Source organism: Malus domestica, chromosome 15 (genome assembly GCF_042453785.1).
Source record: "Malus domestica chromosome 15, GDT2T_hap1".
Taxonomy (NCBI): domain Eukaryota; kingdom Viridiplantae; phylum Streptophyta; class Magnoliopsida; order Rosales; family Rosaceae; genus Malus; species Malus domestica.
Genome location: NC_091675.1, coordinates 18,655,161 through 18,676,738, shown reverse-complemented (window position 1 = coordinate 18,676,738; position 21,578 = coordinate 18,655,161). Strand labels below are relative to the sequence as shown.

General features: G+C 39.2%; 3 protein-coding genes across 7 annotated transcripts; all 3 read left to right on the top strand.

The window, feature by feature from the left end:
- The first annotated feature begins 241 nt into the window (after positions 1-241).
- On the top strand, positions 242-4,517 carry LOC103400984 (glutamate receptor 3.6-like). Its single transcript, XM_029093500.2, has 7 exons — positions 242-374; positions 524-911; positions 1,079-2,433; positions 2,527-2,804; positions 2,897-2,928; positions 3,094-3,500; positions 3,693-4,517. The coding sequence occupies exons 2-7, from the start codon at positions 617-619 to the stop codon at positions 4,122-4,124; spliced, it is 2,799 nt and encodes a 932-aa protein (XP_028949333.2). The 5' UTR covers positions 242-374; positions 524-616; the 3' UTR covers positions 4,125-4,517.
- Positions 4,518-5,368: 851 nt separating this feature from the next.
- On the top strand, positions 5,369-10,705 carry LOC103400979 (glutamate receptor 3.6-like). Of its 5 annotated transcripts, none has more exons than XM_017323261.3 (9): positions 5,455-5,488; positions 5,915-6,072; positions 6,258-6,444; positions 6,868-7,241; positions 7,367-8,718; positions 8,802-9,082; positions 9,257-9,288; positions 9,401-9,807; positions 9,946-10,705. In XM_017323261.3, exons 4-9 carry the CDS (start codon positions 6,956-6,958, stop codon positions 10,426-10,428), a joined length of 2,841 nt encoding a protein of 946 aa, XP_017178750.3. In that variant the 5' UTR covers positions 5,455-5,488; positions 5,915-6,072; positions 6,258-6,444; positions 6,868-6,955; the 3' UTR covers positions 10,429-10,705. The 5 variants fall into 5 exon arrangements, with proteins under 5 accessions (XP_070670755.1, XP_017178750.3, XP_028949782.2 ...); XM_029093949.2 differs by having other exon boundaries at positions 5,461-5,488; positions 6,258-6,408; XM_070814654.1 differs by lacking the exon at positions 6,258-6,444 and having other exon boundaries at positions 5,369-5,488.
- Positions 10,706-19,887: 9,182 nt separating this feature from the next.
- On the top strand, positions 19,888-20,590 carry LOC139191744 (secreted RxLR effector protein 161-like). The gene is made up of 2 exons (XM_070812749.1): positions 19,888-20,074; positions 20,217-20,590. Exons 1-2 carry the CDS (start codon positions 19,888-19,890, stop codon positions 20,588-20,590), a joined length of 561 nt encoding a protein of 186 aa, XP_070668850.1.
- Positions 20,591-21,578: the final 988 nt, after the last annotated feature.

The window sequence follows — 21,578 nt, the reverse complement described above, 5'->3', positions numbered from 1 at the left end:
GATTGAGAGTTACAATTTTCATACGCAAATTCGAGGTATAGTTTTTCATATTGTAGATCTGTGTTCGGTATCATCTACGTGCTATGTACATTTTCCCAAAAACAAGATTATTTTTTGTTTGATCATGTCATAATTTTTTGTTTATTTGGTTCTGATACTTTTCTTCAACACCGTGTACAGTGTACACTTTAATTTTCACACCAGCTGATGTCCCCGCGGACTTGGTTTCCGGTGCTGTTTTGGTGCCTATATAATCCTTTGGTCATTCTGCATAACACACAGGCCATTTCTGGACTTTAAAATACGAAATTTTCGTACTTGTCCTTCTCGTGGAGCTCATTCGTATGTGTTTGGCTTGAGTGACGATACATAATGTAAGCTTTAATCATTATTCGTTATGCCCTTCAGATTGATCTTGTTCATGTTTGATTTATTAGGTATTTTTGGACAACATGCATGCATGTGTTTTTGGAGCATGTTCTATTGTTCTTAATGTGAGTTATAAACTACTCTTAACATGCAGAGAGGGGGATTCGAACTTGTGTACAAGGAGAGAGTGAGCATACTAACCTAGACAACTGGCCTAACTTGTGGTTCCCGCTTTTGGAGCTCAAACATGTCCTTCCGTAGTTTGAACATCAACATGAATCTAGCCATACTTCTGTTATTTATGGTTTTCTACAAAGGCTCTTCTACAAGTGGATTTAATCCTACTAATGTCACTGCAAGACCTGATGTTGTGAACATCGGCGCGATTTTCACTTTCGATTCTGTCATTGGAAAAATAGCAAAACTCGCAATCACCCTTGCAGTTGAAGATGTCAATTCCAATCCAGAGATTCTCAATGGAACAAAGCTGACACTTAAAATGCAGAACACCAAATCCAGCGACTTTCTAGGCATCATTGAAGGTACAAACTTGTTAACTTTCCCATGTTTTTCCCCTCTGCGCAGATCATGTAATCGAATTGCTCAGTTTTCAGTAATTTTTTTTTTTTAAATGAACACTAAAACCTGAAAACGAAATGGTTATCAAACAGCCCCAAAGATTTTATTAATTTTTTGGGTTCCTTCACAGCTTTGCAGTTCATGGAGAACGACACGGTGGCCATAATTGGCCCCCAATTCTCAGCAACAGCTCATGTAATATCACACATCGCCGATGAGCTACAAGTCCCTTTACTATCATTTGCAGCAACAGACCCCACTCTGTCTCCAAATCAGTTCCCGTTCTTGGTTCGAACGACGAGGAGTGACCTCTTTGAGATGGCTGCAGTAGCAGACCTTGTTGGCTACTATGAGTGGAGAGATGTCATAGCAATTTACGTAAATGATGATTTCGGGCGGAATGCTATTGCTGCCTTGGGGGACAAGCTATCCGAAAAGCGCTGTAAAATTTCGTACAAGGTACCTCTGAGCCCCAAGGCAACCAAAGATGAAATCAGAAAGGCACTGATTAGTGTATCTTCAATGGAGTCTAGGATTGTGATCCTGCACATTTATACTAGTTGGGGTTTACAAGTGCTCACCGAAGCGCAAAGCCAAATGATGATGTCGAGTCCATATGTGTGGATTGCTACAGATTGGTTTTCCACCATAATAGATTCAGATCCTTCCTTGCCTTTTACAGCAACAGATGACATTCAAGGGGTTCTCACATTGAAAATGTACACGCCAGAATCAGAACTCAAAAACAAGTTTAAATCGCGGTGGAGCAACTTGACTAGCGCAAGGAGGGTGAATGGCTCTTATTTCGGCTTAAATACCTATGGTCTATATGCCTATGATTCTGTATGGCTTCTTGCTCATGCCCTTGATTCGTTTTTCTCTCGTGGAGGAAATATTTCTTTTGCAAATGACTCAAATTTGCACGAATTACGAGGAGGCAAGTTAAACCTTGATGCTTTGAACATGTTTAATGGTGGCAGCCAGCTGCTCCAAAGCATTTTAGAGGTTAATACAACTGGATTAACTGGGCAAATCAAGTTCAATCCAGACGGAAACTTGATTAATCCTGCATTTGAAGTGATCAATGTGATCGGCACAGGGACTAGGACTATTGGTTATTGGTCCAATTCTTCTGGCCTGTCGCTTGATCCACCTGATATGTCTCAAAGGAAGCTGCACTCTAATGGTTCCAGCACTGATACTCAACGATTATACAGCGTCATCTGGCCCGGACAAACAACTCAGAAGCCTCGCGGGTGGGTTTTCCCCGACAACGGAAGAAAGCTCAGGATTGGAGTCCCCAATCGAGTTAGCTACCGCGAGTTTGTAGGCGTAAAAGGCACTGAGTTCACTGGCTACTGCATTGATGTCTTTCAAGCCGCCTTAAACGAGCTGCCATATGGTGTCCCATTCAATTTTATAGCTTTCGGGGATGGTAAAAAAAACCCTGAAAACAATGAACTTCTACACAGGATCCAAATTGGTGTAAGTATAAAATTTATGGCACATAAGAAAATTATTTGACTTTGCTTGACATCAGTATGATTATTAATTTTTCGGGTTTCAATCTTTATGCAGGAGTTTGATGGTGTGGTGGGAGATATTACAATCACCACTAGCAGAACAAAGGTGGTGGATTTCACACAGCCATATGTTGAGTCTGGTCTAGTTGTGGTTGCTCCAATTAGGAAGATGAATTCTAGTGCTTGGGCATTTTTGAGGCCTTTTACTCCAATGATGTGGGGTGTCACAGGCATTTTCTTCCTAGTTGTGGGAGCAGTTGTTTGGCTTTTGGAGCGTCGGACTAACGAGGATTTTCGAGGCCGTCCGAGAAAACAATTTGTCACAATTATTTGGTAAGTTCTTCAATCCACATCTCCTAATGTAAAATTGAACTTTGTTAACTGTGTTAATACAATTCTTGTTCTGTTTTTTTGGGGCTTTGCAGGTTTAGCTTTTCAACTCTGTTCTTCTCCCAGAGTAAGTGAAATAAAGAGCGTTACGTTTTGTTAATTTTACTTATATATCAACATAGGCGTAGTCAAGGTCGATAGAGCCGCGTGCTCCCCCTTCTGCATCTATGTTTGAATAAAAGAATTCTTACTTACAAACTGGCTGATCTTATTCCTTGGTAACATTATGAAGAAGAAAAAACCGGCAGCACACTTGGTCGATTTGTGCTTATCATATGGCTATTTGTGGTTCTAATACTCAACTCAAGCTACATTGCTAGCCTGACATCAATCCTCACTGTCGAACAGCTTTCTTCACCTGTTAAAGGGATTGAAAGTCTGGCAACCGGCAATGATCGCATTGGTTTCCTAAAGAATTCATTCGCTGAAAACTACTTAACTGATGAGCTAAACATACACAAGTCAAGACTTGTGCCTCTTAACTCCCCAGAAGAATATGAGAAGGCCTTGAAAGATGGTCCTAATGCAGGTGGTGTTGCTGCAGTGATTGATGAGCGTGCATACATGGAGCTCTTCCTCTCCGTTCGATGTGGATATAGTATCGTAGGTCAAGAATTCACCAAAATGGGCTGGGGTTTTGTAAGTATCTCATATCCCTTCATATCATTCACAAAAGTACATGACATTTGTTTAATATAAACTTTTCTTAGCATATCTCTAGTTTGATATGTTACGTTGTCATATATTAATATTCGATAGTCTGACAGCATAACGTATCAGACTGTCTAACACTCCTATATTAGTGTAATAATAGTTGGTCCTTCCTTTTAGGCCTTTCCAAGGGACTCGCCTCTTGCAATTGACATGTCAACCGCGGTGTTGAAACTATCTGAGAAGGGAGATCTTCAAAAGATTCATGACAAATGGCTGATGAAAAGTGCTTGCAGTGCAGAAGGAGCAAAGCAAGCCGTAGACCGCCTTCCGATGAGTAGCTTCTGGGGTCTCTTTCTGCTGAGTGGCACAGCTTGCTTTCTCGCTCTTGTTCTTCATGTTCTTCGCATGGCGCACCAGTACTACAAGCATTATGATTCCGACTGCGAGAGCTCACAAGCAAAACGCCTTCGATCCTTCGTTTCGTTTGTAAATAAGAGGGAAGAGGAAGTGAAAAGCAGAACCAAGAGGAAGAGGACTGAGAAGGCTTCAAACAGAGTAGTGCATGATCAAGATTGTAGTTCCATTGATGGTTTGGATGAAAGTGTTTAATTAAATGTTGAGTTACTTTTTTTCTAAGATAGTGTTATTCTCACCCCCATTTTTACCTCTCACGCACCATTGTCAATTTTTGGTCATTGATTTTCTTCAATTCATTCGATCTGACGGCCCAAAAATTAAGAGGTGTGTGAGAAGTAAAAATTGGTGTGTGGATAGCACTACCCTTTTGCTAAGCCAAAAGCCTAATCATTAGAAACTTAAGTTAGTACTCTAATTAGTATAAAATTAAATCACTTGATGTAAGTTTAAGTCAAACAAACACTTATGTCATTGACAGATAGTTGTTGTATAAGTGTTTGTGGGAGGATGTCATGAGTTCAAATCTCGTAAACAACGACCGTTTGTTGTTAAGATTTATAACAAAATGCTTTACTTTTTTCTTTTGGAATAATTATAGCTCATCTCTAATCATACTTAAGACTTCTCACTACTGTGAAGAGGAATACTAATTAACTATAGTACAGAGTGACAAATTCAATTTTTTTTATTAAAATGGAAAATTGTAGACACAAAACTTGGACTATTATGCAAGTACCACCCAAGCTGAAAACCGTTCCAAACCACTGTGCCTCATGTTTGGTAAAGTTTAGCCAAACTACCATTTGTAATGCAATGTGAGCCGTTTGTCAATGCTATTTTTGCCACTTAAAAGATTCTTAGATGACTTAGGGTAGGAATTTAGTTGACTAAAACTTAAAAGCTCGTGAGATACATACTCCGGTTTCTCAAAGACAACTTGTAGTCAACAGAATTCTTACCCCAAATCGTCTAGAGATTTTAGAGTGGCACACTCGATGAGTTTTGGAAATTCTGACGAAGATATTTAGAGGTGGTACGTCCACATTGGTCTGAATGATAAATTGGTGTGCAGAGTTCTCTTGTTTAAAAAGAATCTTGAGCATATGTGCTAAATCATTTTGGTGAAAGCAGCCAACTCAACTCAGCGTCCAGTATGGACCACATGGTCCATATAAGATGGTTCACATGTGGCTATGGCCTCCAGGTTAAGCCAATTAATTGGAGTCTGGATCTTCATCACTTCGTTCAATTTATTGTATATCGTGCGGTAAAAAATTATTTTAAATATTTTTATGTAAAAATAAATATAAACAGTATTTGACAAAAATTGACCGCACGATGTACGATGAACAGACACGATTCGTAAATCCTCAGGATCCTCATAAAAAATATCTGAAGAGAATCTTGTTGGAATTAATTGAACAAATACTGTTTCCGATTGAGACCCGAGAATCAAAAATGGACCACATTCTTGTTCTTGTCTGTGCACAAGCAGCAACAGGAGGAAGCATATGAGAAGGTGGAAGCCACGGGCGTGCGCTTCTTTGCTCATAAAGGTACCACTTCCACTGGTTTCTTAGTCATATTCGAGTCGGTAAATGTTTTTGGATGTCACCAATTGTATGTATATTTTCATTCATTTTTTCTATTTATCTTGTTGCATGCCTCACTGTCCCTTTTTTTTTGGTTAAAGGATTACTTCATAGAAAACAGAAAGGCACAAGGCATGCCTCACTGTCCGTTTTGCGATGGCTTTTTGTAAAGAATACTTGTGGTTATATGAGTTTATGCTAAAAGTGTTTTTATTGTAAATATGTTGAATAAGCATGTGACGTAAGGATATTCTCTATAGAGCGTTTTTAGTTGTCAAAAAGTAACTTTAGTCATCTTAAAAACAATCACAAACAAATCGACGAGAAGAAAAACAAAGACGAAAGGTAATACAAGGCACTTAAGTCATTTTAGTGCGTTGTGATCACTAGGTGCAAAAATATCCTGAACGGAAGCAAAAGTACTGCAACAATACCTCCCAACTTCACATGGTGAGGAAAAGGGGGAAATTCCTCCACAAACACCATTTTGTTTGCCACTGAGAATTCCGGGATCGTCATCCTCATGTCATGGAGCAACATCTCATCAGGTCCAACAAAGTCCCTTGCTTTCTGCCTGTTATTGATTTCCGACCCACATTTAAGCATGCGAATTATATTCTCCCAACAATACATGAGATTCTTCAGAACTTTCTACTTATGTGTGACAATTTATGCATAAAGTTCCATACTTTATTAATCTTTTTGCATTTTGTACCTCTTTCATGTTCTTTAGATAGAAAGTTAGAAGCCCAGTTGGCCAATTCTAGTTGTTCTTGGAGAGAGAACTTCAATGCAACAGGATATCGTTGTGGCGGAATTGAGTTTTCTCGAGAAAGGTCTCTGGGTTTTAGTCCAGTTCTTTGGATTAAGTCGGTAGATGCTGGGTTAGTTGTCTTTTCATCTGGAATCGACATTCTGAGGTTTATTTTTCTTCTTTCACTGTTTTTTTAACGTTTTAAATGCCCTTTCACTGTTGAATTGAATGTTGCTAAAATATGCATCTTCTTGTTATCCCACAAATAAAAATTCTCATTTTAGAGAGCTCTTGCTTTTCCCTCAAAGTAAGCACTTTCCTCACAAGCTGCTGTTTTACTTTAATTTCATCTATTTGTTGGTAATTAAGCATTTCTACTTAATACTTATCAGCTACCTATTGTGTTTCATGATTAGATCTACTTATTAATGAGAATTTCTGCTTCTTAAACCCTGTTTTATCCACTTCTTGCGGAGCTTATGCTGTTGAGCTTAAATCTGCCGATTCTTTCAATACCAATATTTTATTCTTGTTATTGGATGAATTTTTGAGTTTCTTGTTTATTTTCGATGTTTTCTTGATTATGTAGTGTTTGAGTATGAACTCCAGTTGATTGTATCACTTTCTGGGAGGTTGGATTGCTTCCTTGGCAAAGAAAGGTGAAAATTTTAGGGTTCATGGTTGAACAGTTAGCCATGAGTATAGTTTGGCTCCTGGTTTTGATGATTTTCTGTAATGGGTTGGCCTCAAATGGTGCCAGCACTACCAATGTCTCCACTAGACCAGATGTTGTAAATCTCGGGGCAATTTTCTCTTTCGACACCATTATTGGCAAAGTTGCCAAAGTGGCAATAGAAGCCGCAGTCAAAGATGTGAATTCTGATCCATCTGTTCTTGGTGGCACCAAGATGATTGTTACAATGCAGGACTCAAATTACAGTGGACTTCTGGGCATTATTGAAGGTACGTCTTGCGAATTCGTTCAAAGTTTTAAACTCTTCTCTTACTTTTTATTATATGGGTAGTAGGATCACTGTTTCATTGATAAGTTAATTAACTATGGTTCTGTATTTTATAATTGTCTGCAGCCTTACGGTTTATGGAGAAAGACACAATAGCGATAATTGGACCGCAGAATGCTGTCACCGCTCATGTAATATCTCATATTGCAAATGAGCTCCAAGTTCCTCTAGTATCATTTTCGGTAACAGACCCCACCCTGTCAGCACTTCAGTTCCCATTCTTTGTTAGAAGTACCCAAAATGACCTTTATCAGATGGCTGCGATAGCAGAAATGGTTGATTACTACGGATGGAGAGAGGTTATTGCACTCTATGTTGACGATGACCATGGGAGAAACGGGATTACTGCATTAGCAAATATGCTTGCTGAGAAACGATGTAAGATATCATACAAGGCGCCATTGGTCCTTGATTCTAATCGGGATAACATCACTGATGTTCTGGTTAAAGTGGCTTTAACAGAGTCTCGGATTATTGTTCTTCATGCTTATGGCAGTTGGGGTCCTCTGGTTTTCGATGTGGCCAAGTATCTTGGCATGATGGGAACTGGATATGTCTGGATAGCTACTAGTTGGCTTTCTACTTTAATAGATACCGCCTCTCCTCTCCCTTCAGGTATGATGGATGATATGCAGGGAGTTCTAACGCTGCGCATGTACACGCCAGAGACAGAACTGAAAAGAAAATTTGTTTTAAGGTGGAGCAACTTGACTAGTGGACAGACATCTAAGGGCCCAATTGGGTTGAATGCTTATGGTCTTTATGCCTACGATACTGTGTGGTTGCTTGCTCGTGCAATCGATGCCTTTTTTGATCAAGGGGGAAATCTTTCATTCTCAAATGATTCACGGTTGACTCAGCTTCGCGGAGGGGATCTGAATCTTGATGCTATGAGCATCTTTAATGGAGGCAATCTGTTAATGAAAAACATTTTGCAGGTTAATATGACTGGTGTATCTGGCCCGATGAAGTTTACTCCAAAAAAGGACCTCATTCGTCCTGCGTTTGAGATCATAAATGTGATTGGAACGGGGATTAGGACGATTGGTTATTGGTCCAATTTTTCGGGATTATCAGTTGTACGTCCAGAAACACTTTACACAAAGCCACCAAATCATTCCAATTCAAGTGATAAACTGTACAGTGTAATTTGGCCTGGACAAACAACACAGAAGCCTCGTGGTTGGGTGTTTCCAAACAACGGAAGGCACTTGAGGATTGGAGTCCCAAAACGTGTTAGTTTTCGTGAATTTGTTTCATACACAGAAGGCAATGACATGTTCACAGGATACTCCATTGATGTTTTTACTGCTGCATTGAACTTGTTGCCCTATGCTGTTCCATACAAACTGATTCCCTTTGGTGATGGCCATAAGAATCCAAGTGTCACTGAGCTTGTGCACAAAATCCAAACGGGTGTGAGTATCATTGTATACAGAAAATTTCTTAAAACTTAGGAGGTAAATGTTTTTCTGATTGCCCTGTTTCTTGTTTTATGTAGGAATACGATGGAGCAATAGGTGACATTGCAATCATCACCAACCGAACAAGGATGGCGGATTTTACCCAGCCATATATCGAATCTGGGCTAGTAGTAGTTGCACCTGTTACACCAACATTGAATTCAAATCCTTGGGCTTTCCTGAGGCCATTCAATCCCATGATGTGGGGTGTGACGGCCGCCTTCTTTCTCATTGTTGGAACAGCTGTTTGGATTTTAGAGCACAGGCATAATGATGATTTTCGGGGGGCTCCAAAAAAACAATTTGTCACTATTCTGTGGTGAGTAGCTAAGAACCATATCATGTGATCGCATTCTACGTTGGCAAACCTTATAATTTTTTGCTTTGTTTAAAGACATTTGGGGTTCATTTCTCATCATTTATGTTTGGAGTTTTATCTTCTTGATGCATTAAAAATCCAAATTCACTTACAATTTGTGATTTCCTTCTGCAGGTTTAGCTTTTCGACTTGGTTCTTTGCGCACAGTGAGTAAATTCAAACTAATTCCATAGATTTTTAGCAACCATGAGTTAATAGCAGCTTCGGCTTGTGCTAATCTACTCGTATTGTTCTTTTTTGGGTTGGGATCTTGTGCAGGAGAAAATACAGTCAGCACCCTTGGTCGCTTAGTGCTAATAGTATGGCTGTTCGTTGTTCTTATAATCAACTCAAGCTACACTGCAAGTTTGACCTCAATCCTTACCGTGCAACAGCTTTCTTCCTCCATCAAAGGCATTCACGCTTTGCTTTCAAGCAACGCTCCCATTGGCTACCAGCAAGGTTCATTTGCCCGGAATTATCTAGTTGACGAACTCAATGTTGACAAGTCCAGACTCGTTCCTCTTATCATGCCAGACGACTATGCCAAAGCCTTGAAAGCTGGTCCCCATAAAGGTGGTGTTGCTGCAGTGATTGACGAGCGTGCTTACATAGAACTTTTCCTCTCGAGCAGATGTGATTTCAGTGTTGTAGGTCAAGAATTCACCAAAACCGGCTGGGGATTTGTAAGTTATCTTTTATTCATAGAGTCTGATATGTTACGTTATCAAATTTTCAATCTATACCACATATTCAAACATAAATTTGTTGATCAATCATACAGATTACGATCTGACAACAATTCGTTGCTCATTTCTATTCAGGCTTTTGCAAGGGACTCGCCTTTAGCGGTGGACCTGTCTACTGCACTTTTGAAGCTGTCGGAGAACGGGGATCTACAAAGGATCCATGATAAATGGCTTATGAGAACTCCTTGTGCCTCACAAGGCGCAAAGCTGCAAGTCGATAGGCTTCAACTCAAAAGCTTCTGGGGACTCTTTGTTATCTGTGGTACAGCTTGCTTCCTTGCACTCGCTATATATTTCTGCATGATGCTGCACCAGTTCAGCAAGCACAACACTGAGGAACTGGTCACTACTGGTAGCTCCAGGTCCACACGCGTTCAAACGTTTCTCACATTTGTTGATGAGAAGGAAGAGGAAGTGAAAAGCCGGTCGAAAAGAAGACAAATGGAGAGGACTTCAAATAGAAGCGCGAGCGAAGATGAATCGATGTATAACTCAAAAAGAAGACACCTTGATCAATCACCGTCAAGTGTGAGTAATGTTAATAGTAATCATGCCTGATCAGAACCATCCAACTCCAAGTGGAACTTCACAGGGACTGTTCTGATACGAATGAGTTTTTTATACAAGCGATATTGAGAGGGAGAAATCGAGCGTAGGAGCTCAGGTGCATGCGGTGGATGCTCTTAACGAGCTTAACTACAATTTCATTGCTATACTTAGAAGCATGTATACATAAGTCGTGTGGTTATATATTTTTCATGCTACATTATTCTTATGGTAATGTTTGGGCAAAGCTCTTTGGCAAAATTAGTAAAGTATACAAATTTGTGCACAATGACATGAAATCTACCTTTTGTATTTTTAGCCAAAATAGGCTTTTAAGATTGACATAACTCCTTACGTTATCTCCTGAGATTTGAAATTGATAGAAATAATCCTTGAGTTTGTCCATCATCAATCATTTTTGTCATTTCGTGAAACATCTCCATTAAATAAGGATGAAATGACAAAAATACCTTCAATTTTTGTCAAATCATTTTGACCCATTGTTCATTAAATTGAGGTATTTCTGTCATTTTGGTTATTTAACAAAACATTTCATGAAATAATCAAAATGATTGATGGTGGACAAACTCATAGACCACTTTTATCGATTTCAAATCTCAATAACCAAATCTATCTCAGAGACCAAAATGAGGAATTATGTCAATCTCATAGACCATTTTGGCTAAAAAAACCTTTTGAGTTTATATAAATATGAATTTCTCCAACGCCAATCAAAATTTGTCTTGTGAGCATAAATATTTTTATTCATATACAGACTGTAATCAACATGAATGTAAGAATTCCTCTTGGGGAAGAAGCCAAACAATGTCATTTCCTATTTCATTGAAGTTGAACAAGCAAAACTCTGACCAAATTCAAAGTTTGTAATGCAACCATTACTTACTCATCTACGTTTTATAATATAACAGTCTAGATTGTGACACATGGCTAACGGTAACATTTTCAAAAAAAAAATTTATTGCCAAGAAAAATGGATAGTTGATCGGAAAATCAAATAGTCCAGATTGTAGCCACATCATCTACTCGTTGGGGGAGATCTCATTTTATCGTTGGAAAAGAAAAATAGCCATTGGAAAACCAACAGTCGGAAAGCAATCACGTTGCCCAAACCCAACAGAAACTGCATGTGGACCCCATCGTCTGCAATCTTTTTAGAGATGCGCCCCCAGTCTCGCGTGTTTTCCATGCGCCTGGCGCAAAATTTTTTTATAACGTGGATGACATCAGCCTTGCATCATATTTACTCAGGCACTAGGACTGTGACTTTTTGCCTGATCCCCAGTTGCTTGGACTGATGTGAAAGGTTTTTGGAAGGGGGGAGTAGATTGGATTACCTATTCCTAAGGCTATTTGCTCCCACTAGAGTTGCTTTATATGAATGACGTAAGTAATATGTGGTAAACAGGGACAGTCCAGAGATTTTTGAAGCTCGGACAACGCTAAAAAAATGTGCCCTTACTTCATATAAAAAAAAATATTTGTTTTTATATGTAAGACATCAATAAAACTATATTTAGAAAAGCTTTTCAAACTCAGTAATTTAGAAACACGAAAAAATCAAATTTATTTTGTATTGAGAGAAGAAAACCAAAAAACTTCAGCCTTACAAGTAAATAGATTATGAGTTTTGTCTTCCATTTGAACATTTAAAGTGTTTTTGTTTAAATCGTGATGTGTTTTTTTTTTATTTACTAACCTCTTCAATATAAGATTAAAAAAATAATGATATTTTCGAGTCTTTAAGGATATGTATAAGTAGTAATGAATGGGCACCAAATTAAACCTTTTGATAACACGTCATATGATTTGTAAATTTGGTCTAAAAATTTAGTTTACGCATTACCCTTTGTTGAATATTAGACTTGAATTGGAACAAATGTTTAAAAATAGCAACCTGTTGCAATCATATTTAGAATAGGAATGTGATTGTGTAAATCCTAGGGAATCTGGGAATGTATCTTATATTCCTATTAGGATTAGATTACTTATTAAATGTTGTAATCCTAAAAGGAAAGGTTTTACCTTTCCTACTACTATAAATAAAGGCACAATGGGGTGAATCAAATACACCTCACAATTAAATCAATCTCTCTTCTCTCTAATATTGGTCGGCGCCCTCTCTCTCTTTAAACCTTAGATCGTTCAATCAAATAGGCCTACAACACAACCCACATAGTTACTAGCAAGGTTCGAAAATTGGGTATGTTTTTTGTCTCACCGTGGGATGGCACCATCCTGATGCCCTTGGACTACCTGCGCAGCCCCTGTAGGGCTTGGTGCTCCACAACCACGGGCATGCAGCCCTAGTTTCTGGTCCACATCCCGCAAGCCTAGCTTGTTGGGCCCCCTGTGTCATGACCTGCATCATCAGTAGCCAGCCCTTAGCTTCCCGTGCCCACGACCCAGGTCCCAGTCTTCGTTGGGCCTTCCAGCGTGCTCGCCCACAAGCCAGTGTGTACTGGGCTTGTTTCCATGCCCCCCTCACAGTCCAATTTCGAAACCCAACTTGCGGCTGGGGTTTCCTCCCTTCACCGTGGCCTACAAACCACCCCAAGGTTTTTTTTTTGGGCATTGCCTTATGCTTAAGGTACCTACATCCGTGCCCTTACCCACGGCACCAAGCCCAAATTATTTTGGGGCTATCTTTTTTTATCCAATAATATTATTTTATTATTATTTAGCTTCTACAATCGACCCCGTATGACCCGATTTATTGAATTAATTAAAAGTGACCTGCAGTTCATTAATCTGATAATGAATACAAAATTATTGACCTGAAGATCACTTTTAGACATTAACGATTCAATAATTTATTTTTATACTTTGAACTGTCACATACTTTTGTAGTAACGAAGCTCTCACACTTGAGTTCTCGAAGAGCCTTAAATCTACTACACTTAGTTAGTATATTGCATTATGTGTTTCTTGCAGGAACCTCTCATTATGAACTAATTGTTCATAAAACTAAATTGAACCTATAGTTTCAAATGTAGTGCCTTTGAAACCTGAAGTTTTCATTCAAAACATACCACATGAAACCCATAGTTTTCATGCATAAATTAAACCACTACATGTCTATAGAACTTGTATGTTCTACGATATATGTTTATGGCTTACCATATGACTAATCACGTTTTCTCCCTCCGTTTTAGGGATATGTCGAACTTGAACAAGCTCGATATCTACGCTTTAGAAGTCTATGGAAGAAACTATCTGAAGTGGGTTCAAGACGTGAAGCTTCATCTCACTGCAAAGGGTATTAGAGCCACCATCGAGGCACCTATCACCGACAAACCTGTTGACGAAGCTCAGAAGGCTACTGCAATGATCTTCATCTGAAGACACATTCATGATGCACTGCAGACTGAGTATCTCGCTGAGGAGGACCCACATAACCTCTGGCTTACTCTGGCTGACCGTTTCGATCACCAAAAAGACATATATTTGCCAAAAGCAAGACACAACTGGCAACATCTTTACTTACAGGACTTTAAGTCCGTGAATGAATACAACTCTAAAGTTTGTAGAATCCGTTCTCTGTTGAAATTTTGTAAGGTGAAACTAACCGAACCAGATCTCCTGGAGAAGACCTATTCGACCTTCCATGCCACCAATATTGTCCTGCAGCAACAATATAGGGCACATAAATTCACCAAGTTTTCGGATTTGATCTTTATTTTACTTCTCGCTGAAAAGCAAAACCAGCTTTTGATAAAGAATCATCAAGCTCGACCCACTGGCTTAAACGCCGCGCCTAAAGCGCATGCTACCTATTATAGTAGAACGACGAAATAACCATCGTGGCCGTGGCAATGGGCGGCAAGCCCAAACACAGGCGCAATGTCAACAGAGTGCCGCACCTAAGGGAAGAAATGTGACCCAGCAGCGTCCATCACTCGCCTCTAAGGTCCCAAACTTCAAGAACAAGGGCAAAGCTCTCATTCAGGCTGCTTCTACTGAATTGGACATGTGCTATTGCTCTGGATCAAGGGGTCATTGGTCATGCGTATGCCGAACTTCTCCTGAGGCTATTGCCAAGTATCATTCCCGTCGTGAGTCTAACTTTACACATGTAGATCATCCGGAAGATGCAACTACATCAATGGAGATATCGGATTTCCAGAAGGCATCAGCGCCTATGGATGAATAAAATAGACATGTATTTAGGGTGTTTATCCCTACTAGCCAAACCCACTAGGAGTGGCCGGCCCTACCCCCCTATTTTGCTAGGTTTATGGTTTAATTTTGAACAATTTCTCTAAGTATTTGGAATAATTTGTTTGGTTTTGGTTTGTTTTGAATTATGGATTGTTATTTGAATGGATATTATTTTCTCGAATTGCTTAATTGAATGAATGGACTTATATTTATACATGTGACCAATTCAATCAATTTATTTCCAAGTATGTCTAGTGGGGAAGTTAGTTGTCTGGCAGATAGTGCAACCACACATACCATCTTGCGTGAATGACACTATTTTACTAACTTCATACCCAAGAAAGCTCATTTAACAACTCTCTCAGGCTCATCCAACCTGATTGAAGGATGGAAAGGCACATATCATGTTGTCTAATGGTACAATTTTGACCATTAAGGAGACACTATATTCTCCACGTTCCGGAAGAACGTTGCTGAGTTTTAGAGATATTCGAGATAATCAATATCATCTTGAAACCACTGAAGATCATGGTTCTGAATTTTTTTGTATCACTTCGTATAAATATGGCCAGAAACATATTCACGAGAAGTTGGAACGCTTGCCAAATGGGTTGTACATCACAACCATTCGCGGCATAGAAGCCCACATTGTGGCTGGCCCTATGCCTGAGTTCCCGAACACTTTGTTGCTTTGGCATGATCGTTTGGGACATCCTGGACGTGACATGATGTGCTGTATCCTCAAATCTTCACACAGGCATAAGTTACATCCTTATGTTGGACTCTCACCATGCAAAGTGTGTTCTTTAGGGAAGTTGAATACTCAACCCTCATATACAAATATTATTCACGACCTCCCTAAATTTCTTCAGAGGATTCAAGGGAACATTTATGGACCTATCCAACCAACATGCGGACCATTCAGATACTTTATGATGTTGGTTGATGCATCAACACGATGCTCACATGTTTGCTTGTTTTCCATATGCAACGCTGCATTTTCTAAACTCCTAGCTCAAATCATTAAGCTAAGGGCTCACCACCCTGATTATCCAATCAAGTCGATTCGACTGGATAATGCTGGAGAGTTTATGTCACAAACTTTTGACAATTATTGCATGTCAATAGGGATAAATGTGGAACATCATGTACCCTAGGCCTGGCATTTTTAACCCAACCCGTTAACCCGACCCGACCCGACCCGTTAAAATTAGTATTCGGGTGGGTGGTTAACGGGTCGGGTAGTTAACGGGTCAACCCGTTAGTCACCCGTTACATAACGGGTCAGTTTGGGTGAACCCGCGAAACCCGTTAACCACCCGTTAAGACCCGTTAGTAAGGATTTTTGTCTAACCCTTGGAATAAACATACTCTCTCTAGGAATGAGTCTTCCGTTCTTTTTTTTTTGTGTTACTCTGATCACCATCCCAATCATGTATGATTATGGATGTATAACAGTGACCCTATTCTCTAGATTTGAGAATATGTGGCTTATATTTATTTCACAAGATCAAGTTGTTCCGGAGTTTTCCCCTTTTTATGTATCCAGCTTTTGAAGGTTACAAAAAGTGGAGAAGAGATGGGGTTGGAAGTAAAGGTGGGTCGGAGTGCTTTTATAAATTCTTCGTGGTAATTTGACTATAAGCTAGTGGGAAAGTAGTTATTCTGCTCATATTCCACTTCCTAAATGTGGAAGTTATGAGACACAAATTCTAAGCAGTAAGTTGACTATAAGCTATTGGGGAAGTAGTTATTCTGCTTATATTCCAATTTTCTACATATGACAGTTATGACTAGCGGATTTCAGATTTGTCAGACTCTTGACTCATTTGATACATTAGATCTTTCATAGGAGCTTACTTTTTGCATTTTTAGTTACTTTTTGCATGTTTGTATCAGTATTGGATAGTATGAGTATTTCTGTATGACTAAGTTTTCTAAGCCAATCCATACATGAACGAGGCTCTTTTGTTTTAGTATACTGAAACTTGAGGAAATCAAGTGCATGTTTTACTGTATTTCTAGCAGCAGTTATGTGCATGATTCGTTTAGTTTATGAAAGTCTTTAACATAGCTCTATGTTCCAAGTTGTAAGACCTTTTGGGATTGTTTGGTGTCTAGGATTGAATTGGAATGGATAAGTCATAAAATTCAAGGTATATTGAAGGTAATGGTGCATGCTTTTTCATTTTTAGGGGATTAGAAGTGGAAGATTAGACATGAAGGGAACTTGACCCTTCTCGTCCTATCATTTGGGGGGATTGGATCTTTCTTCTACTTTTTGGTTGGACACAATTTTTCAGTATCTGCCTTCAAAATATATTGAATATAGTGAAATATTTAATCCTAGACACCGAACGAATCCTTTGTGCTTTTTTTTTCCTTTCTTTCCAGTTTGAATTTAAGGCACGGTTTGGAAATTTGGAATTAAAAGTTCATAAATTTGAATTTAGTGCTTGTTAGTTATAGAACATTAGTTTGAATGCAATTACCGTTTGGTGCTTGTTGGTTCATTTTTCTGCTATATTTTAGACTTTTAGGAATTTAAATTCTAAGCATTTTCTCGTTCCTTTTATGTCAACAGATTTAACAAGTGCTTTTGGTGTTGTTTAAACACTTTTTGGAGGATTCCTTTTCTACTTAATTTGCATGTAATACTAGCTGAGAGATATTTTTCTACTTAATCTGCATGTAATACATAAAGGTGAATGTTGAAGGCAAAAAAGCAGCAGAGGATGCAATACAAGAAGGTTGGCAAAAAAGCAGTAGAGGATGCAATGCAATAAGACGAAAGAGAGCTAATTGAAAAACTTTTGTTTGGAACAAAGTGATACATGTGATGAAGAACAAAGTTTACATATTGCTTGATGTGATTTCGTATTTACTTGTATACAAAACTTTAGTATACGTTACAAATTAATTGATGTGTAAAACGTAAATTACATTGAGTTATATCAAACAATGAGTTAGTTGTAATTCGATATCAAACTTGCAATAGACGAGAATCAAATTTAAAAACTTTCTACTTTCGAAAATAAATATCACTGGACGGTAGCCGATTAATGCTTTTGATTTAATTGCACAAAATGAGGAGCCAAACCAAACCGTCCATCACATTCCTGTTTCCCATCTCTTCCACCAAAACACACTTCTTTAGCACTCAGTCTCCTCTCTCTCTCCTCTCTTTCTCTCTCTTTTTTGTCACATAGGTTGTAATTGATTTGGATGAAATGTGAAAAAAAAAAAAAAAAAAAAAAAAAAAATGAAACAGGTGACCCGTTAAGACCCGTTAGCTTAACGGGTCGGGTTTGGATGACCCGTTAGCTTAACGGGTTGGGTTTGGGTGACCCGTTAAATTAACGGGTCGGGTTGAACCCGACCCGAACCCAATAAACCCGACCCGTTTACAGGCCTAATGTACCCCATGTTCACACTCAAAACGGCCTAGCAAAAGCTTTCATAAAGCGTCTTCAATTAATAGCTCGGACTTTGGTTATGAGAACCAAACTGCCGGTATCTACCTGGGGCTATGCAATATTGCACGCAACTATGTTGGTCTACCTGAGGCCCACCGCTACCAAACCACATTCACCATTACAGTTAGTCACTGGATACGAGCCTGATGTCTCGCATTTACAAGTGTTTGGGTGTGTCATTTATGTGCCAATAGCGGCGCCGCTACGTACCAAAATGGGTCCTCAAAGAAAAATGGGAATCTATGTCGATTATGATTTACCATCAATTGTTCGCTACTTAGAACCCTTGACAGGAGATCTCTTTACCACACGTTTTGCGGATTGTCACTTTAATGAGATAGTCTTCCCGTCATTAGTGGGAGATAAGCACGCTAACGTTCCCGTAGAACGCTGCGAATTGTCGTGGTATGTTCCCACTATGTCTCATTTAGATCCCTGCACTACCAAGTCTAAAACTAAGGTGCTTCGAATTATAGATATTCAGAGCATTGCTCAAAGCATGCCGGATACTTTTAATGATCTTGCAAAGGTGACAAGATCACAAATACCCGCTGCAAACACACCTACAAAGGATAGATGTACCCCGCGTACGTCAAAAACCCACCTGAGAAGGCTGGACCGTCCCCGAAGATGGGGAGGCCGCACCTTCCACGCGCCAAGGTACATTGGTGGCTAACTAATCATCTGCTCCGTCCCTGAAGCATGGCAGACCCCTTGGTTCAAATGATTCACAACCTCGGAAGAGAAAAATATCACCAACTAGTGACCCTAGTTTGAATCCTACCATCGTTCACTCATCCGTTCCAACGTATGAGGTTATTCTAGATTACGATGATGCTTCAGATGAAACATGCCAACCTCCCAAGAATCTTGAGATTTTGGTCCACTACATAGTATTGGATGAGGTTTGGAATATGAATGAGATGATCATCGACGATGCATTCTCGTACTCAGTAGCTACTGACATCATGCTTAGCGATGACATTGAACCACATTCTATCGATGAATGTTGACGTAGAACCGATTGATCAAACTGGAAACAAGCAATCCAGGTCGAACTCGATTCGCTCACGAAACGTAAGGTATTTGGACCTATCGTTCCTACACCACCACGCGTGAAGGTTGTTGCCTTCAAGTGCGTTTTCGTGAGGAAGTGTAATGAGAATAATGAAATAGTGCGATACAACGCCTCGTAGCGTAAGGCTTTTCTCAGCACCCAGAGATTGATTACGAGGAGACGTATTCCCCTGTAATGGATGTTATAACGTTCCGCTACCTAATCAGTTTGATAGTTTCTGAAAAACTGAATATGCAGCTTATGGACGTGGTAACCGCATATCTCTATGGGGATCTAGATACAAAAATTTATATGAAAGTTCCAAAAGGACTTCCATTAACTGGCTCAAATAGTTCTAGACCACGAAACACTCTTTCAATTAGGTTGAGGAGGTCACTTTACGAATTAAAACAATCTGGGCGAATGTGGTATAATAATCTAAGTGAATATTTGACAAGTCAGGGTTATGTGAACAGCGAACTATGCCCATGCGTGTTAATAAACAAGTCACATTCCGGATTTGCAATCGTTACAGTTTATATTGATGACATGAACCTCATTGGGACTCCTGCGGAGCTTGAGGAAATTGCTACACACTTGAAATCGGAATTTAAGATGAAGGATCTTGGGAAAACTCGATATTGTCTCGGCCTAAAGATCGAGCATTGTTCGGATGTAATCCTAGTACATCAATTGAACTACACCCAAAAGGTGTTGTGGCGTTTTAATGAGGATAAAGCGAAGCTTTCGAGTACACCCATGGTCGTTCGGACTTTAGATGCTAAACGAGATCCCTTCCGTCCAAAGGAGGATGAAGATGAGATTTTGGAACCTGAAGTTCCTTACCTTAGTGCAATTAGGGCTTTATTATATTTGGCTCAGTGCACTAGACCCGACATCTCATTCACTGTGAATTTATTGGCTAGATACAGCAATGTGCCCACACGTAAGCACTGGAATGGTGTTAAAAGATATTTTCCACTATCTCAAAGGTACTACGGATTTGGGTTTGTTTTATACCCGCAAATCTCCAAGTGTTGCCGCCCCCTATGGCCCTTGGATTGATTCTCGCCTTGTTGGTTATGCAGATGCTGGATATCTATCTGACCTACATAGAGCACGTTCTCAAACTGGTTATATATTTACCGTTAGAGACACCATTATATCTTGGAGGTCTACCAAGCAAACGCTAGTTGCGACTTCGTCTAACCATGCTGAGATTCTCGCCCTACATGAAGTATCACGTGAGTGCTTTTGGCTGAGAGAAGTTATGGAACATATTCGAAGCACTAGTGGTCTTACATCAGTCGTTGACCTTCCTACGACGATCTTTGAAGACAATGCAGCATGTATCGAGCAGCTGAAAAAAGGATACATCAAGGGAGACAACACCAAACACATAACGTCGAAGTTCTTTTACTCACACCAGCAGCAGCAGTATCAAAACATTGAAGTCAAGTAAATCCGTTCCCACGACAACCTAGCCGATCTCTTTACCAAGTCATTGCCGAAGTCTACATTTCAGAAGCTCGTCCAAGGAATCGGTATGCGTAAATTATCTTAGTTGAATCGCTTGTAGTTCTCTTATTTAGAAGTTATGTCTAACTCATGGGGAGTATCTAGAAGCATACTCACATGATCTTAATGTACTCTTTTTCCTGCAATTAAGAGCATTTTTCCCACTGGGTTTTTGCTACCTAACGAGGTTTTAATGAGACACCCATCCTAGATGATCATACTCTGATGAGTTCCCTACCTTCGTCTAGTTTGACGAGTGTTTTAGACATTATGCATATTTTCTTACTTTTCTCCTTAGTTTATGGATTTTTGCCTATCTTGGGTTTTACCATAAGGTTTTTGTGAGTTTTTGCAAATGCATACTTCAAAGTAAATTTGAGACTTGCGATCACCCGTTGTGCCAATAACTTCATCAACTATTCTATTTTATCTGCTGAAGATCTGATGCGATGATTTGTTGAGTATTTACACACTCAAGGGGGGTGTTGCAGTCATATTTATAATAGGAATATGATTGTGTAAATCCTAGGGAACCTAGGAATGTATCTTATATTCCTATTAGGATTAGATTACCTATTAAATGTTGTAATCCTAAAGGAAAAGGTTTTACCCTTCCTACTAATATAAATAAAGGCACAATGGAGTGAATCAAATACACCTCACAATTAAATCAATCTCTCTTCTCTCTAATAGTGGTCGGCCCCCCTCTATCTCTAAACCCTAAATCGTTCAATCAAATAGACCTACAACACAACCCAGTTACTAGCTAGTAATTAAAAATAAAGTAACAACCAAACAAAAATTTGTAAAAATTGAAAAACATAAACATGCACATAGCATTTTGAACTTAGAACCTCTCGTTAATTTTAAATACAAAAATCATTGATAATAATTAAACTTCTAATCATTTAGCCAAATTTTATAAATTTAAA

Bases quoted from the DNA above. Each gene is read 5' to 3' on its own strand.
- LOC103400984 (XM_029093500.2), top strand. From the start codon at position 617: ATGTCCTTCCGTAGTTTGAACATCAACATGAATCTAGCCATACTTCTG. The intron at 2,929-3,093 runs GTAAGTGAAATA...AACATTATGAAG, and splicing joins AACTCTGTTCTTCTCCCAGA to AAGAAAAAACCGGCAGCACA. The intron at 3,501-3,692 runs GTAAGTATCTCA...CCTTCCTTTTAG, and splicing joins CCAAAATGGGCTGGGGTTTT to GCCTTTCCAAGGGACTCGCC.
- LOC103400979 (XM_070814654.1), top strand. From the start codon at position 6,956: ATGGTTGAACAGTTAGCCATGAGTATAGTTTGGCTCCTGGTTTTGATG. The intron at 8,719-8,801 runs GTGAGTATCATT...TGTTTTATGTAG, and splicing joins TGCACAAAATCCAAACGGGT to GAATACGATGGAGCAATAGG. The intron at 9,083-9,256 runs GTGAGTAGCTAA...TTCCTTCTGCAG, and splicing joins CAATTTGTCACTATTCTGTG to GTTTAGCTTTTCGACTTGGT.
- LOC139191744 (XM_070812749.1), top strand. From the start codon at position 19,888: ATGGTCGTTCGGACTTTAGATGCTAAACGAGATCCCTTCCGTCCAAAG. The intron at 20,075-20,216 runs GTAAGCACTGGA...TTGGTTATGCAG, and splicing joins ATACAGCAATGTGCCCACAC to ATGCTGGATATCTATCTGAC.